Source organism: Triticum urartu, chromosome 2, assembly GCF_003073215.2.
Source record: "Triticum urartu cultivar G1812 chromosome 2, Tu2.1, whole genome shotgun sequence".
Taxonomy (NCBI): Eukaryota; Viridiplantae; Streptophyta; class Magnoliopsida; order Poales; family Poaceae; genus Triticum; species Triticum urartu.
The window spans coordinates 696,600,444-696,619,187 of record NC_053023.1 but is presented as its reverse complement, the minus strand read 5'-3'; the positions used below and the strand labels follow the sequence as shown (position 1 = coordinate 696,619,187).

General features: G+C 47.7%; 1 protein-coding gene across 1 annotated transcript; it reads right to left on the bottom strand.

Annotated features, from left to right (window-relative positions):
* Positions 1-2,470: 2,470 nt before the first annotated feature.
* On the bottom strand, positions 2,471-5,342 carry LOC125539835 (transcription factor bHLH112-like). The gene is made up of 7 exons (XM_048703351.1): positions 4,829-5,342; positions 4,137-4,644; positions 3,926-4,039; positions 3,659-3,724; positions 3,289-3,354; positions 3,084-3,146; positions 2,471-2,955 (listed from the first exon to the last, which is right to left on the bottom strand). Exons 1-7 carry the CDS (start codon positions 5,158-5,160, stop codon positions 2,797-2,799), a joined length of 1,308 nt encoding a protein of 435 aa, XP_048559308.1. The 5' UTR covers positions 5,161-5,342; the 3' UTR covers positions 2,471-2,796.
* Between the last annotated feature and the right edge of the window lie 13,402 nt (positions 5,343-18,744).

The following is an 18,744-nucleotide window of genomic DNA, read 5'->3' as shown; positions in this document are numbered from 1 at the left end:
GAGGGGTTTAGATCGAGATCCACTATGGCTGCGCCTCGACTCGACAACGGCAAGAGGATTGGGTAATCTTCGCGGCACGAGGACGTCCGGGTCTCTTGGCCCGGGCATGGTGGTGGTGGCTGCCTTCTCCACCAAAGGCGGTTGGCCAGACTGGTAGTGACGGATCGTGGATCCCACTATTAGCACCGGCGGCGAGTTGGGGAGACATAGTCATCGGTGAAAACCGAGCCGACTCTGGTCATGGCGGGCGATGGCGGCGTCTACATCGTTACCTTGATGAAGGTATCGTCAACCTGCTCGTGCCGCTTCGGGAGAAATCCTAAGATCTCCGGATCGGATGATGGCGGCGCTGCGGTGTCGTGTTCCCTATTAGGGGCATCGTTTGTGGAGCGGCGCCAGATGAAAGAGGCGTGAGGTGGTGTGGCGTGCCTTCTCTCGCGTCGACAACGGCGGGTCTTGGCGGCATGGAGCAGTGGGGTTTCGCCGGTGGGTGTGTGATGATGGACGAGCGTAGGATAGTGGCGTTGTCTGGCGTCGTGATGATGTCGGCGGCAGCTAGACCAGGTAAGGTAGATGCAGCAGTACATCACTGAAGATGGAGTGGTGGCAGGTGGCTGCGGCGGCCTCATACCCGGCAGGCGTCCTGATTGAGGAGTGTGCCGGACTGGTGGATGCCCCATACCCGGCAGGCATCCTGGTTGGGACCTCAGGTCTTAGATGTTAGGTTTGGCTGCGAGGTCTGTTTGGTATTAGGCCTAGACTATCAGCATCCCTACATCAACTGGATAGGAGTAGAAACAAATGTTGCCTAGACGGTGGCTTTAGTCTTACTGTTGCATGACTTTGTAAGGTCTTGTGTGAATAATTAATAAAGTGGCTCCATGCATCGTCTAGATGCAGAGGCCGGGGATCCTCCTTCATTTCTGAAAAAATATGGTCACTCGTGACCATCTGATAACTTCCAGAATTTCTTTTCAGAAGGCTTGCCCCTTCGGTGTATCCATGGTTCTGCCGGAGAATCAAGATAAAGGTGTTGAACTTTACTGTTGGTCTCTGCACGATCGGATGTTGCTGAACTTTGTCTTGCATGCTGGCTTTATGAATTCGACCATTACACTAACTTAGGGTGCTGAGCTGCATGGTGGTAGCTTTCATTGAAGGTGAAAACAGAGTCAAATTCAAACCTTAACGCTAGTTCTTTTTGTGGCAGGAAACAGAGTCAAGTTGTATGCCAATTGACAAGTGCACAAGCTTCTTTTGCCCCAAGAACAGGACAATCAGAGGTTCGACTTTACATCCATACCACAGGAAAAATTGTGGGCCAAGGAGAAATTAAGTAATACTACATTTTATATATCTCTTCCAAGTACTTTATTGCAATCTCCGTAAAGATCAATCCATTTTATGCCAACCATCCCACTACGATGTTCAGCTTTCTAAGAAAAACTGGTGCTTCACTCTTTTCATTTCAGCAGTCATCCACACAGATAGACTCAGCAAGACCTAAAAGTGTACTGGAAATTGGTGCGATACCACCAAAACGTAAAGCAGAGGAGATGGGGTATTAGCTTGTTGCTAGGGCAAATACTCTCTAGCAGTCTAGTTTCAGTGCAAGACTACAGTTGAGATTCAGTCGTTTCTCGGCGTGTCGAACTTACCTGAATTTCTGTGCCACGGTTCGTTTTCGGTTGAATTTCATCGCTCATACCAGAAGAGACACGTATGTTGAGTTCATCTTTCTTACCCAATACTCTACAAAATACTACAGCTTGGTTGGTACCGATCAGGACTGCAACGTAGACCACATAACAAGAAACACACGCAGTATAGAATATGCCTGCGAAGAACTTACGCATGCCGATAATCCACTAGCATAGAAATGGAATAATTTAGCCTGAAAGATTCTGGCAATATTTAAGGAAAAGGACACGCATGCATGCACAAATTCTGAAAGCCCTGCTTATATTATACCAAAACATGTGGTCAGGTTCAAAAGAGAAGCTTATATTAGCAAAAGACACACTCTGCTGAGGTCAATCAAAGAGAGATGCCACTTTTATTAATCAATTTGGTACTCCCTCCGTTTTTATTTACTCTGCATATTAGAGTTGACTGAAGTCAAATTTCGTAAAGTTTGACCAAGTTTATAGAAAACAATATAGACATTTATCATAATAAATCTATACGATGTGAAAGTACATTTAATAATAAATCTAATGTTGTTGATTTGTTATTGTATATCTTAATATTTTTGTACATAAATTTGATCAAAGTTTGTAAAGCTTGAGTTTGACCAAAGTTAATATGCGAACTAAATAAAAACGGAGGGAGTACTGCAATATATCCGTAGAGAATGAAACCTGCTACAGACAGATCTGCTTTGATCCATCACGTACTGGACTAAAGTACCGAACCATTAAATTAGTTCTTAGACACAACCGATCGATGATGCAAGCCTAACAACCAATCATATGAACCCACCAATCATACGAACCCGATCGACGACGACGATCGGATGATCACTATGACATAATTCAGTCCTCTCAGCTAGCTGGTCCCTTAGTCAAATTCATTGATTATTCCCTGATGAACCTGAAGAATGAGTACAAGTCTTGAAGCACTCATTCCAAAGGTTCATCTAGCTAACCATATAGCTTCATCAGTACGTACGTAGTGCTATCCGTTACAAATTACGATCATGAGCTACTTATATAGATACTAAATCATCATGGTTGATCGAGGAACGCCGTCGGATCGATCTGCGCCGCACGTTCGTTCCACCCGGCGAGCCTTCGTCTACCTAAACTGGCCGCCGAAGGGGGTCCAGAAGTCGACGGGCCCATCGCTGGCCACCGCGAACGTGCTCGATATCGGCACCAGGCACAGCCCCCGGCCCTTGAGCGACACCTCGCCGCTGCCATCCTTGCACGACTTGTCAGGGCTAGCACTCGAGCTCTGTGACCAAACACAAACAGATGCAAAAGCTATCAGGCATGCACTAGGAGATGGTATTCGTATTCATGTGGCAATGGGAAGTGGGAAAGAGCAAGCATGCAGATGCAGCAACCACGCCATGTGTATACCTTGAGGTACTGTGGCACTTGATGCTGATGATGGCCCCTCTTCAAGTATGGAGCACTAAGCACCTGCATGGATGCAGAAACAAATGTTCATGAGCTCGGTCTCCAACATCTAGCTAGTCTCCTGTGAGGAAATCGATAGAGCTCGTGCGTGCGTGCGTGCGTGCTCCAGATGCCATGATCAAAAGCACTTGGCACATGCACTTACACCAGCCTGGTCGTGGAGGAACTTGATGTATTCGATGGTCTCGTGGAGCACCGACGCCGTATCCGTCTGCACGCATGCGCAACGATAAATGTTAAGATTGTGTGTTAGACTTAGACGCATGTGTGTCTGTCTGTCATATCTCTCGAAAGGATCGAGGAGAGGAAAGGAACAACGCTTTTGCAGCAGCGACAAGATCATGCATGTGGTTGACGGTATATATATGATGTGGATCCACCTTCCAAGCAGCACTCTACTGGTTTGTGTAATGATATTTTTCATAAACTCCTTGGACGTTTGGTTTGAGTAATGCACATTGGACGATTGGACATGAAAAGCCTAGCTAAACTAGCTGGACAGCTCGCTTGATTACCTTTCCGAAAGGAGAGACGAGCTGTTGGAGTGCTGTGATCCTGTCCCCTAGCTTCTCCTTCCTAACCTGTAATGTACGTGTGGAGCAACTTTAATAATCAATAAAGATGCATATATAATACGGGTTTTGATCCACGCAACATGCACCAAATAATGCGTGTGGAGTTTGAAACAACCAGCTGGTTGTAAGTTAAGTTGACCATGCATGCATCTGCAATTCTGCATGGTAGATACATAGGTATGTATGGGACTATGGGATGATGCCTACCTTGAAGGTCGGCAATGACGACGGCGTCTCCGTTCTCGGCTTCTTGACTGCCGGCTCGCTGTTCGCCTTCTTGGTAACGATCGAGCTAGAGTCCCCCACTCCTTCTAACACACTCTACAGACAAAGAAGGTTAACTTATTAGCCAGCTATTCATTTAGTTTCTTGTGTTATTGTCTACTCCATGCTAGAGTAATCACTGGCACAAGCTTACCTTTAGTGCAAGATTTGCCCCACGCGGCGCCGGCGATGGTCGTTTCACCGCACGCACGCTAGTCTGCTCAGACACCGCCGGCGCTGGCATCGCCATGCCGAACCCGGCAGACGGGTTCCAGAACGCCGCATCGTTGGTGAACTGTAGCGGCTCCCTGACCCCTGCCTGGCCGCCCATCTGCTGGTACTGGTACTGCTGAATCCCCGCCGCCGGTGCCGGCTTGGCCATCGGCTCCAAGAGGCTCCTCAGCAGCGACGACGACTGGAACCCGTAGGGTGAGTTCGGCGACAGGAGCAGCTCGGGCGCCCCCAGACTGGACAATAGCTGCTGCTGGCGGTGGTGATCGCCGGCCTGCTGGTGGCCTTGCAGCGCTAGGTCTAGGTTATTTGCTGATGGGTCATTCAGCATGCTTGACGCGTTCATGTGGCTCTGCTGGTCCGTTCTTGAGCTCATGTCATGGTGGCCAACTTGGAGGAACCCATGCATGTTACCAGCGCCGCCGTTGCTCCTGTGAAAAGGTTAAAACACACGCACATACACATAGATTTCATTAATCAATTTTAGAGTCACGGGAGTAGATAAGTATGCATCTAACTATCTATCTATCATCATCACCATACATATCATTTGATAGTACGAGATCACGGAGGGTAAACTGATCCAGCAAAGGGTAGGTGAATCGAACAACTCACATGTAAGGGCTATTCCAGTCGGTGAAGCCGGCTGCCGGGTCGCTGATGCTGGCTGTTTCTTGGAAGGTTACGGAGCTGTTGTTCCCGGGCGACTCGGAGGAGGCCGTGGTGGTGCAGCTCTTGGCCTTGCCGCCGTCGGCCGCCGCCATGTCGTAGCCACCAGCAGCCAGCTGAGCGGCCGGCCAGGTGTTGAACCCTGCGAGCTCCGTCGAGCACGCCGCCGTGGGCACCGCGGTTGTGTTGGTATTCCACCACATGCCGTGTGAGACAGCTCCGCCGCCGCCGCCGTTGTGCATGGCCGGAGCAGCGTACATCAGCTGATGATCTCCCATATCAACGGACCGATCCACCGACGCCGCCCCGTTTCTTGGTCGATCTTCTCGGTGTGCGGCGGAGAGGAGCGAGATGCAAGCAAGCTGGGATGCAAGGGAGTGGTGAGTGCTTGTTGGGTGGGCGGAGGGGAAGGGGAAAGGGGGTGAAGCTAAGATGAGGGGTAGTGGCAGTGGAAAAGATGTGGTTGTGTGTCTTGGGTATATATAAACCGTTTGGAAAGGGCGGCGAGGAGAATTTCGCCTACCTGACCGTCGGGATGTTGGGTCGCTGGCGGTCTTCCGGCATTGCGTCAGCTTGGTAAGTAAAATTGATCTGGTGCAACTGATCATGATCCAAGCGGTTGTTCAGCAACCCAAGATCAGTCACTAGAGAACAGCACTGTCATGCTCTATTTTTATTTAAAATGTTAGCTGGAGGCAAACCAAGCCCTTGAATTGATAAAGCCATTAACCAACCAGAATTACAATGAAGAGCAACTGCACTACTTGGGCTGTAATTTCTTTAACTCGATTGTCTTGTAGTAGTACTGGTATGTTACTCCATCCGTCCCATAATATAAGAGCATTTTTCAAAAATGCTCTTATATTATGGAACGGAGGGAGTACATTATGGTCTTAGGTTTTTGACGTGCATGCTTTATGATCCTATCTCGACTACCCAAAAAAAGAGACCTAGTCCCTTTGTTCCAAAATGGACATTGTTTTGGGTTTTGCACAATCTCTAGTGATCGAGCAACTTTAACCAATATAAATACTTATGTTTAAATTTTACATTGTGAAATTGTTTCTAATGGAATTCAATGATATGAGTTCTATCTTAAAGAACTAAAAAATATTATGGTTCAATATTCATCAAAGATGAAAAGCGATTCATTTTGTCATAATTGTTTGTCTTCAATGATTTTTCATAACGTTTGTTTGTTGTGCCCAGTTTTGTTTACTTAAATCAACTTTCATGCTTTAATAAAATTGTTATTTTCCAAAAAAAGTATAAATATTCTTTGCAACAAAAGGTAGATTTGGACATTAGGGTTGAAAGTAATTCATTTTCAAAATTATAAAATGTTTATTTCATCTATATGTGGGCATGTGGTGATTTTGCATTGTTAGCAAACAGGCAGGTTCCCTATGTGTCCGAGCAACCATAAAGGGCTGGCTTGGTGCGAAACAATTGCGGTATTTAATATTTTACATTTTGAAGCTTATTTTAATGGTAGATCTAATGGTATAACTTTTTATCTGACAAACATAAATTATTTATTAGTGATAGTAGTCAAAGAAAAAACTTAGTTATTGTACGCTTTCTAGAAAATCAAGTGACAATTAATATGGATCGGAGGGAATAGTCTTGGAGACTAATTAAAATATCCATGATAAAGATAGTATCTCAATACATACGAAAAATTCTTTGCAAAAAAAGAAGGCCCACAAAAAGGAAATTGCTCCGTATTTGTTCCAGACAAGTCACATCTAGCTATACTATCAAGAAATTCCGATCCTTCAATCTTCTCTTTAGTGATTCTTAAGTCAGAGGCCCAGAGCACACGCTAGATGTATAATGGTAAGGATTTAGGAATATTGAGATTACACAAAAGCATGGATCCAATACTTGATTTATGGCCCGGTGCCATGTTTCACACATTGGAATCAGGATAAATACATCAAATCAGCATAAATAATATATGTTATCTCTTACAAATAAAACAAAGGAATAAGACTAGGGCATAAATTCGAACTAATCAATCAAAGGTCTTGACCCCAGAAAGGGAGTCTTGCTGGTGATAGCAACCCAAAGCAAATAAATTACACCAACTGGTGGAAGGAATGTCTGAGATGAAATCGCCTAACGTTTCCTGCAATAGTCAGACTGTTGCACCTAATCTTTGTGCCAAGAAGTCTTGTTTGCGTGTACTATAGTCGCCTCCAAGTGATCTAATCTATCCTAGCGAATTACTTTCTCGCTGGTAACTATAGCTAAATTATGACTATCAGCCTTTATTTATTTTATTGTTAAGCATTCCCGACCACTAGAAGATAAACTCAACGTCACGGTCCGATGCAAATTACATGCATGCCCTGAGACATATTCTACAAATCGTAGCATGCTTTGCTTGCCGATCAAATAATTGTAGCTAGCATATTATGCATTTTAAACACAAAGTAAATCTTGTAGCATTTGAGTGGAAGAGTGTACCCTTGATTAACAGAGAGAACCGGCCATGTTTTTCTGCGAACTTGAGAATGCAGATACAAAAACGTCAGTTTCGTTTGGGGGTGGGCGACGTGATGGAAGAACCCCCCACACATCGCACGCGTAGGCAGGCATGCACCCCATGTTTTGACTTGGATCGTTATGATTCCCTCGTTTCTTTTTGGATTTTTCCTCCATGCACTTATATTCCCTTGTGGGTTCAGACCAGCCAAATGCTTGCATTATTCCTCTTATTTTTCTTCTCCTAGAGAATTGCTTAACGACGGAGTGTTTATATTTAGTTAAGATGCTAGTATAGTAGCTAGCGCAGTGCAATGCGACCGAAATGCACAAGCTAGCTATGCCTTGCATGCCTACCATGGTCAACGCCATTTCTCCTCCTCCTACTACTACTACTTGTGGGCTGGAAACCGTCGTGTTCACGGGTAGCATAGACAGAGTGCGACTAACATAGATTATTAGAGCATCTCAACATACAGGGTTCTCGCAAGTTGTCATGGAGGTTGACTGTTTAGAGGTCGTAAACCGCTGACTGTCATGTCACAATTTCAGATTGTAGATTCGTAGTTGACGCCTATCTTCCATGAAATGAGGGACAAAACTCCAAGTTTCGCTTTGTTTTCGGTTAAGCACACTTCTAGGGACTTTAATGGCTCTGCGGATCTTTGCTAAACGTCTTATTTTTTTAGCAGTGTCAAATTGCTAAAGAACCCGGCATCTCCGCCGATGTTTGGTGATCGAAATTAGCCAATCCAGATTGTATATGCTCTTATGTGTTAAAAGACATACTAGAATAGTAATCTCTTCATCTCAAAATAAGTGTCATTGATTTAATACAACTTTATAGTACTGATTTTGTACTAAATCAGCGATATTTATTTTCATACAGAAAGAGTGTTAGTTAAACTAACATAATATTTTTAGGTTACTAAAATAGTGATTTAAAACTCTTATATACTATTAGTTTACAAGAGGAGTACTAATTGCGACATTTAGTGGACTTGAGAACAGCACCTACGCCCCTCGCAGAAAAGGAGAAGAGGAAGATCGATAGAGAACAGCACCATCACGGACGCGTGTCGTGACATTCTTTCGGCAATAATGCTAAGAGCATTTCCAACAGAGGCGCTATATAAACGACGCACGGTATAAAAACTGTTTTTAGCGCGCGCGGATTTGATTTGGAGTCTTCAGCAGCCGCACAAAAAAGCGCGCACGCTATAACTAATGCAGTGTGCGCATCAAAAAGGCATCGCACGCAGCATATTTAGTGTGCCCGGTCGCGCGCGCTGCAAACTCTGGGCTGCTGCAGATGGGACCGCTTGATTGAGACCGTTGGACTCGCGCGCGCAGCATATTTTGCAGCACTTGCTGGAGCAAACGTCTTCTAGCGCCTAAAAAACTACTTGCGCGCTGTAAACCCGTTTTTTGGGCGCCGCGCATTGGGCGGCTGTTGAAGATGCTCTAAACATACAAAGAATTACATGCAATTACACGTTGACTAGGATTTTTTTTCCTTTCTAACTAATCTCTTTCCCCTGATTTTCACGGGGTGGGCCCCTCCTCCTTAATCTCCAATGAAAACTTACCTGTCTGTAAAACCCCTGTAAACCTATGTATATGTAGCATTTTATTACTCATCTTTCGGATTACGCATGCAGCAGAATCCCATATGGAAGGAAGACGGTGGCCGGCCTGAGCCTAGCAAGGTGGTACACTGCATGCATGTAACACGGTGAATGCACGCACAGCTTTGGCGCGACGACGGCTCGGTTGACGTCATGCTTACGGCCGGCCGCTGGTCGATCTATAGCGACGGGGACGGCGACGGAGAGAGCGAATGCGTCAAAAGCGCGGGGCCCAGGGGGTCGCACGCGTGCCCGGAAAAAGCCAGCCGCCCACTCACTCCATCCACACGCAACACAACACAGCACAGCACACACAGATATCGACCCAATCTAGCCACACACAGACACAGGGCATGCATGCATAGCATATACTCCTAGCTCCACTCCAGTAGTCGGAGGCCGAGTCAAAAGGCGGGACGGGGACAGCATCTAGGCAGCGTACGTACGTTCGGCTCATCGCGCGGGACAGGATCCGGTGTCCCGATCCACGTCGCTGACACGTATCGGCAAAGCCTTGACCAGCGCGACACACATATGAACAATCATTTTGGCCGGGTTCGGTAGATCGGGAGGGTCAACTTCTTATTCATTTCGTCTCATTTCCCCCCTCGGCATTCAGCCTAGTGTGGCAGTTCCAGCACATGAAATAAAGAAATGATTGGGTTTGGGGAGGAAGGTCAACTTGCCATTCATTCCACTCCCTTCCCTAGCTGAGCTGAGCTAGCGTGGTATGTAGCCAGTGCACCAGTTGCAGAGATGAGTCTGCATGAGTGCTGTCAGTAATATTATTGTTATAGTAGAATATATGTTCACACAGACAGACAGAACCTCGGTCGAATCTGTTCATATCTCCTTTCCCCTGCCGCCCGATCGAGTGAGTGATTCTTCCTTTCCTTCACCAACCTACCCTGCCCTGCCCGGTGGTCGCGCGATCATGACGATCTTGCCCTCTGTGTTTTCGCCAAGGGATTGGCCATCAGCACAAGGTGGGACGGAAGATCAGCCCAATATATATTCAGCTAGTAGTAGCAAGCGTGCAACCTGTTGATTCTCGTACGCACGCACGTACGTACGTCATGGAGCACCAAAGTGTTACTGTTTGTCTTTGGTAGCAACCTCTGGCTGCATATATATCAGCCACAAGCTCGCACACATAATTTTACTCTGCGAAAAGCGCACGGCTCGATCGGCTCGTGCTCGTGCATTGCACGTAGCCACGGACACATAATTTTACCCGCGAAAAGTGTTAGATCGTCTGGTGCTCGATCGTGTGCATTGCACATAGTCATGGATAGATAGCTAGCTAGACTCGATCACTCACGATTAGGCGATTATTCAATCTTCTTCGCTTTGTTGTTGGTGGTGGATGGGCCGATCAAGTCGTAGACGGCAAGCCGCCAATGGTCTGGTGCGTGCCGTGCGACCCAGGGAACCGAACCCGCCCCCGAGCGCGACGGAGAGCCATCCCGGCCGGCCGGACGCCGTCTTCGGCTGGCTGTGCGACACACGGCGCAAGCACGGGCACGGCGGCGACGACGACAGCTATACTGCGCGCACGCGTGGCACGCCGCCGCGCGCAGAGCAGCAGCAGCATCGGCGCGCGCACCCGCTCTCTGTAACACGTGCCGCGGCCAAGACGGCGACGCTGACCCGGCCGTCGGGCGCCGGCGTCGACCGATCGCGTCGTCGGAGGGGGGGGAAAGGCAGAGGGGTTGACGTGTTGCGGGTCATGATCGAGTGCGACTTTTGAGCTGTTAGGCTCGGCGTTGACACGGCATATAGTAGTAGATCCGAATTTTTTTAGCTGTTTGGTGGGTCAAAGCGTGGTCTGACTTTGGATCGTGAAGCATACGTGCTGGCCGGGTCTACTCGGTTTCTCTCCCCGACAGCTGCCGAGACCCATGCATGGCAGACCCGACTTGTTTGGATCCTAGCGAGCGTGGGAGTTGGTTGGTCTCGTCGACCCCTCTCGTTTCCATCGCAAAACCCTAGCGTGTGCGCCTAACACACCACATGCATGCGTGGTTAGGACTTGGGATAATCCGTGACTGATCCGTCCAAGCACTGGCGGACCTCCCCACTGGGCAGGGTATGGCAGCCGACATACTTTACTTCTGGGCAAAAAAAATTATATACATATGCATCTATCGATCGATACTTGAATGAATTGCTTGACTCGTTTGACCGCACCCAGGGCTGGCCAGCCTGGCCTAATGAGCCGACGCGACGCATCCAGCTGTTGGGCACTTGGGCTAGTAACAACCGGTCGAGATCGATCCAGCGCCCACGCACACGAGACACGACGCCCAGCCGCGACGCAACCCTAAGCAGCTAGCGCAGCGGCGGCGGCTGGCCAGGTCGTGAGGACGAGGAGGGCCGTGGGCGACCAACGACGGGGCAGCCGACGGCCGGACGGCAGCGGCTGGCTGGGGGCTTAGAGGGCGGCGGCAACAAGCTCCAACGACAGCAGAAAGCGACGGCTCCAGCGGGCGACGATAGTTAAGGATTTTCCTGGTAATCTCTCAGGGTCCGAAACTTTGAACCACTCCTCTGCTCTAAACTATTTGCAGCCACTACCACTTTGTTTATACAATTATACTTTTCATTCATGCTAGTGTACGCACAAGTTTTTTGTTTTTAGATGATTATACGTACAAGCTAATAAGATGCCCAACCGGCGCAGTTCTATGACTTCTGTCCATAAGATGGAAAAGAAGGGGAAAGAACCAGCAAATGCAAAGGAAAGAGGAGGAAGAGGTATATTTATCATGTCCGCTTGGTAAAATTAAGGAAGATGTGTTACATTGAGTGATAGATCTTCAAAAGATTGCTCTTGTTAAAATTAAGAAAGATTTTCAGAAGAAGGGTAGGGCACTGCCATTGCCTGGGCCTTCTAGATGCCATTATAAGCATTATCAGTATGTTTTAGGTTATTTTCCTATTGAAACATGTCTACATTTTCATTGTATTTGGTTATTCATTTGTAGTGTGCATTGTTAGTATATATTGACTCCTTTGATTCGCATCAAAAAAAATTCTTAGTGAGACTTTGCCCCATCTTAAAAAAATTTCATGGTCCGCCTCTGCGTCCAAGGGAAAATGGTCAACCATCTCCAATGACCCAAAGAGACATGCATGTATGCATCCCATCTTGTGATTCACAGGACTAGCTAGTAGTAAGCGCCAGCGACACTGCCATTCCTAAACAAACACTCCTATGGTGCTAGTAGTTGTCTGATAACCTTAGGCCATTTCCAACGCCGACTCTTCTTCCGTATCCGTCCGGACCACAATATCTAGACCGCAAAAGTCATCCAACATAATTTTTATCGGTCCACAACGTGGTCCGGACGTATTTTCTCTCGCAAATAGAAGACAAACATGGAGGGCTTTGCGGGAATCCGGATCGCTCACACGTTTTTTCTGACCGCCCTGGCCCACCCAATCCCCTCCTCCCTTGCCTGCGCACGTTCCCGTCCGACGCCAGCTGCCCGCATTCATGCCGCTGTAGATCACGCCGCTCCACATTAAAGAAGGCTCAGGGTTGACGCGACCTACAGCGCATTGAAGCGGCGCGCCAGCCGGCCAGATCTACGACGAGCGTGCGAGCGAGGAGGCCGTGGCGGCCATGGCCGCGGCAAGCCACAACTTCATCTCGGAGCTGCGTGCCATCTACGATGCCGTCCGCGCTCAAGCCGCCGCTTGCCAGGAAGCGGCCGCCGCCGAGGCGCAACACCAAACGATCGTGGAGGAGAACATCGCCAGCTGCGCCTCCTACGCGCCGCCGCCGAACTATTAGGCATCCCTGTGGGACAACGACAGCACCGACGCCACCATTTTCATCGTGGAGTTCACGTCCACCGGCGACGGACAGGTCCCAGACTCCTTCGAGGATGAGTAGACCACGGGAGGCGGCAGGGCGTGGCGTCCCACGTGGGCCGGTCCGTCTCCCGTGTTCTACTCTTCGTTGCTGCAGACCGCATCTTCATTTCACGGGTCTTACCGTCTGTGCTCATGGAGACGGCGGATGGAGGACTACACAGGCTTGGACACCGGCCGCCACCGTCGTAGGATAGGTTTAGGGGCGGGTTTTTTCTTCTAAATGTTTGAAATGTAATAAAAATCCGATGCGTTTGTATGAAATCCATCCATGTTTGCATGAATTTCACCTGATTTGTTGAAAAAGAGTTTGAAATATATGTGGCTACGGTTCGGTGGCGGCCTTCCTTATCCGTGTCCGTGGATTGGTCCTTTCTGTCCGCGGATGAATATGAGAGAAAATTTGCGTGTTGTTGTTGGAGATGCCCTTAATTAGCAAAGAGTTGTCTGACTTTGGATCGCCACTTGGTCTACTACCCAAGTTTATTCTCATGTCCACAGCTGCCGCGCCTTTTGTTTTCTTCGGAGCTAAACCGCATTTTAGTATATGCAAGTAGCCAGTGTGTGCGCCTAACACATGCAGGTTAGGACTTGGGAGTGACCCGGATATACGATCCGTGACTGACCCGTCCAAGCAAAAACGTCAACAAACCCAAAGGGTTTTCCGTGGAAAATGTGGAAAGCGTCAGCTGGGAAGAACCCATTCACATGCATGTGGATGTGGTTATAGTATATTCATCACTCGCAGGATTACTCAACACCAGGAGCACTTGCTATTTCCACAAAGAATATACCGTGCGCTTTTCAGACAGGTTCGATCCGCTGCACGCACGTTTCTTCTTCACCTAAAACCCTACTATGCACTCCGTGCACGTCATGTACACTCGCGGCCAATGGATAACCATAGGGGTACAACAAAACTATTGGACGCAGCTTATCGTTAACGGAAGCCGAACAATGAGTGAGTGCACTAAATAATACAGTGCCTTTTTCCTGTCTTGTGAATTCTCTGGCTTTAATGATGTGCCCAGTGTGAAACGAGGGCGAACTCACCATCTGGCTCATAGGGGGTCAACACCACCTTTTTTTTTTGAGAAATCTTGCCTGCTTTATTCATTCAAAGGAATTGTCATAGGTACAAGGTTCGGGTCATGTGGATAACCCAACCAAACATGTCTACCTATGTTAAGATTACAAGCGAACTTGGCAAGATTATGAGTCTCGAAATTAAATTTCCTACGCTCGAAAACAAATGAGCAAGACACAAAACTACTCATATGGTTCGTTATTTCATGAACTAAAGCTGCATTAGGGCCTCCGGTCCCTCTGTTTATGTCGTTCACCGCCTCATGGCAGTCCGAGGCCACATATATCTTCTGCTCCACAAGATCATCCGCCAAATCTAATGCTTCACGGCAAGCAAAAGTCTCCAGCAGCAGCGGGTCAGTAATGCCATAGTACACCATCGCTGATGAGCCCAGGTAGTTACCTTCATGGTCCCGACATAGCGCCGCTACTGCTCCTCCTCGCCTTGTTCTCCCAACGGCTCCGTCCACATTAATCTTCACCATCCCTCCGGGGGGTGGAATCCACCGCTTGGGCTGTTGAGCCGGGATTGATCTTGTGATTGCATGTACACTTTCAACGCGTAGATTACCCAACTCCGCGATGTAGTTGTCAATGAAAGATGCCATTTGTTGTGGGCTCTGAAAAATTGATTCATAAATTGCCTTTCTCCTTGCATACCATATAGACCAAAGTGTAATGACCATCCTTGTAAACTTATCATGATCCAAGCTCTCACTCATCTCGAACAGCCAAATCCTTGCATTGGCCTCCATGTTGTCCGACATCTGGGAGACCAACATGTCATCTGACAGTGCCCAAATGCAACGTGACATTGTACATGCAACAAGGGCACGCCGCCAAGAATCCTCACATCCGCATAGGGGGCACACGTCTTGAGCTGACATATTTCTTCGCTTCAAAACGTCCGTTGTCGGGAGGGAATGATGAGCAAGTCTCCACAGGAAAATCCTCACTTTCGATGGGACTTTCAATTTCCATAATGCACTCCACACTCTTTCATCCTTCTCAGAACAGGACATCCCGCTGCCCCCATTTTGCCACTCCTCCCGCTGTAGCTTGGTCTTTAGCAAGAATCTGTAGGCCGGGCTTACAGTAAACTGGCCCTTTCTGTCCGGGTTCCATGCCCAAAAATCCTGTATATTGCGCGTGCAAACAATATTTTTTTTTTGAGACAACGTGCAAACAATATATAGGGGGTCAACACCACCTGGACCCCAAAACGCCGCATGCGAACAGCCCGGGTGGGCTATGACGGAAGCCCAGAGGCCCACGCAATGCGGACCCGCACCATCGTTATTTTGTTGTTAGGTACGCTGGGCCAGATGGGCCTGCCTGTGGAGCCAGTGTCTATCGCATTCGCAGCCTCCTGGGTGCACGGGTCAACTCCTGTGTGACCCCTGAACTCTCACTTTCCCTTTCTGGTTACATCGGGCGAACCTTTGCCTCCAAATTTCCCTTTGGGTCCCTGTCGAATTCCACCAGTTCCCGTGTGCCTAGTTGTTCCTTCTCATTGCTGCGACGAAAACGAAAAAAAAAATACTACGTACGTGCTAATTGCAGATCATATCAGGCTTAGACTGTCTCCACCAATGCTCGTCGGAGGTTGCACTGCATTGCACTAGCAAGTTTAACCGGACGGTTCGTCAGACTGGCTGGGGCGTTCCCGCCGTGGAGCCTTCCGACGATCGCGGCCGTGGCACCATGCATGCAACCCGTCCCTACCTGGTGTACGTACCGCATTGCCCGTCTCAAACGTCTCGACGTACTCGATGGCTCGACCATGTGCATGCATGCACTAGTAGAAAACGGAGGTTTAGCGCCGGTTCGTAAGGGTTTTTAGTGCCGGTTTCATAACTGACACTAAAGGGTGGGCACTAAAGGCTCTCCCCCTCCTTTACTACCAGTTCGGCACGAACCAGCGCTAAAGTGCCACCACGTGGCGTGAGCTCGCGCCCTGGTATGGGGGACACCAACCGGTACTAAATTTTTTTTATTTTTTTATTTTTTCTTATTTTTTAATTTTTCTGAATTATTTGATGATTTAGTATCTAATCACCTTTCTTAACTGCTCAAGTGTGGATCACTCATTCCAAATCATCTAACTTTCCGACCGGTCACCCATCCCTCTCATCTAACTTCCCGACCGGTCACCCATCCCTCTCACTACTCTAGCCCGAGCACGCTTAACTTTCGGGTTCTATTCTCCTTCGTTTCCGAGTCTGCACTTGTTGTTTTCCTGACAATAGTAAGATGTCAATCCTATTAACCCTCAGGAGTTTAGCTTGAGCATGAAGTCACACATTTCACCGTTTGAGTTTGAAACTATTATTCTAAAAAACAGTAATTATTTAGTAACGCTAATATTTCTTGAATAAGTTTGACCATAGTTTGACCAAAATTCAAAAAATTGAAATAATTATTTAGTAACACTAATATTCTTGAATAATTATGTAGTAACATTAATACTTCTTGAATAAGTAGTTTGACCAGATTTAACCAATTTTTTTTAAAAAAACTGAAATTTGACCATATCTTTTTTTCCTTTTGGAATTTGAGGATTCTAAAAAATTCCAAACAGGCCGTAGGCGGTCTCCATCGGATGCGGATTTTCGTGCTGAATTTTTTGATATATTATACGTTTTTTTGACATCGTATGCAAAAGTTATAGCCGTTTTACATTTTCCCTACACTTTTTGCAAAACATGTCCAAATTGTAGTTTTCAAATTTTCCTAACTAGTAGATGTAGTAATATAACTACCTCTCGAAGGATTTTATTTTTTAAAGTTTTTATTATTTTCTTTTGATTTTTTTAGAACTGAAATGGCGACACACGGGGGGGGGGGGGGGGGGGGGGGGGGGGGGGGGGGGTAGAGTTTGAAAATTGCCCTATAGTGCCGGTTTGTACTATAGGGTTCGATCGTCGAGTGTCCCTATGCCATCTGCCATTGTGCTTAGTGAGCTGCTGCAAAACGGTCTAGCTAGCTAAGCTAACAATGGGCAATAATCCTACATCTACGTAAAGAAGGACCTACTTACTCTTACATAAACTTCTGAATTTCGCGGGGTGGGGCCCGGGCCGTTTTTTCTTCCAATCATATCATGTCAGGCTAGCTCTCACGTAGGTTTACCTAGACTATTTACGTAGATGTAGCAAAGCCCATAAGCTAACTCAAAAGGAAAGCTATCTAAGCTAACTACGTGGTTAGTGTGCTTAATTCTCTGTGCGTTTCATAGCTAGCTAGGGCACTTGTTGGAGAAAACCGTGTTTTTTTTCCAGAATAATGCAAGCTATAGCTGCGTTTACAGAAAGTCAAAGCTTAGTTTGATCCACGCATTTAATGGGGACCCATCAGTTGCCTGACAGTAGTACGTGGGATCTAGCTAACAGGTGCCGGCCGGTTGACTCTCAAGTCTTAACCAAGATCGTGTCAAAAAGGAGTAGGCACCATGTCAGACGTTGTGCTGTGCATCATCTGTGCTGCCACAGGCAACGATCGACCAAGCAACCACGGGCCAAGCCGGCAATTTCTCCCTAACCTCAACCGCGTGGGGGCTGCCATTTTTCAGTGATGCGAATGTGGAAGTCAGAGGAGCACGGGGGGTGCTCATGGATGTGCAATAATGCATGTATGGACCAACCTGCAGGCCTGGCGACCACTTGTTGACTCATGGCATGGGGATGCCATTCTATTCTTGAGAGTATTGTATACGTGGAACCATGGAGTGATTGCGCAGCACAGTGTGTGAATTATCACGCACGGTACAGGCTCGATTGTCAAAGGGCTCATAAGATCACTTCAGAAGTCTACCAGAGGTCACACACGCATGAGAAGTCTTGTTTCAGAAGTGACCGTTGCCGTGAGAAATCTCAAGGCATGGCCGGTGCCAGTGCCACCGTGCCAGAGAGGAATCATTTGGATCGACGGAGTGAGACACGGCGAGTTGGCCCGGCTGGCCGTACTGTCGCATGTGCACGGGAGCTTTTCAGAAGGAATTTTAGTGGTAGGAGATCGGAGAGGATTCATTCGATCTGGGAAAGATGTGCGCCTGGGCCAGCGCCGATCGATGCATGAGAAGCTTTGCAGCGAGACATATGGCTCAATCAGCTCAAGCCCCATGAGCTTCTGGCCCCGCCTCGGCGAGGGTCACCGGCCGCGTCTCGCTCCAAAAAGGGGTCCTTTGGCCGGGCCATGTGGCAACATGAGCGAGCGATCTCAGTTCGTTTCGTGTGTTGGATGAAGCCCCCAGGTTGATATTGATAGCAGCAACTTGGATTCCCTCGGAAGAAAGGTTAGCAAATTGGATGCTCAGCACCACCGTACCATGTGCAGAGCTCACGATCGTGCAGCCGATGGCGCTGCAAGTACGCATTGCTACTGTCAATGTGCATCAGCTGCTACTTTGCACCGGTGTGTGCAGATTGTTGCAAAAATGGTAAGGGCATGTATAATGGTGGCATATGGATACATATGCCCCATGATAAAAAGTAATTTGAAGCATCTACATTTATTTTTTCTCCCCAATGCAAGCTACTATTAGTTGGCCTTATTAATAAATAGAAAATAAAGACTTTAGTACACATGCATCTATACTTTTCATTCCAAACTTTTCGGCTTTCGTCACCGGACCACACTTTTTCTCTTCAAGCACCTGCCTTCTGGAGAGGATTCCGCTTCCCTATCCGAACCTACTTTACGTCATATCCGACCCTACATCGTACATGCCTAAAGAACAACAAAAAAGGGGAACAAAAAAGGGGAGGGGGAGAGAGACTT

Bases quoted from the DNA above. Each gene is read 5' to 3' on its own strand.
- LOC125539835 (XM_048703351.1), bottom strand. From the start codon at position 5,160: ATGGGAGATCATCAGCTGATGTACGCTGCTCCGGCCATGCACAACGGC. The intron at 4,645-4,828 runs GTGAGTTGTTCG...ACCTTTTCACAG, and splicing joins GACTGGAATAGCCCTTACAT to GAGCAACGGCGGCGCTGGTA. The intron at 2,956-3,083 runs GTATACACATGG...GTTTGGTCACAG, and splicing joins AAGTGCCACAGTACCTCAAG to AGCTCGAGTGCTAGCCCTGA.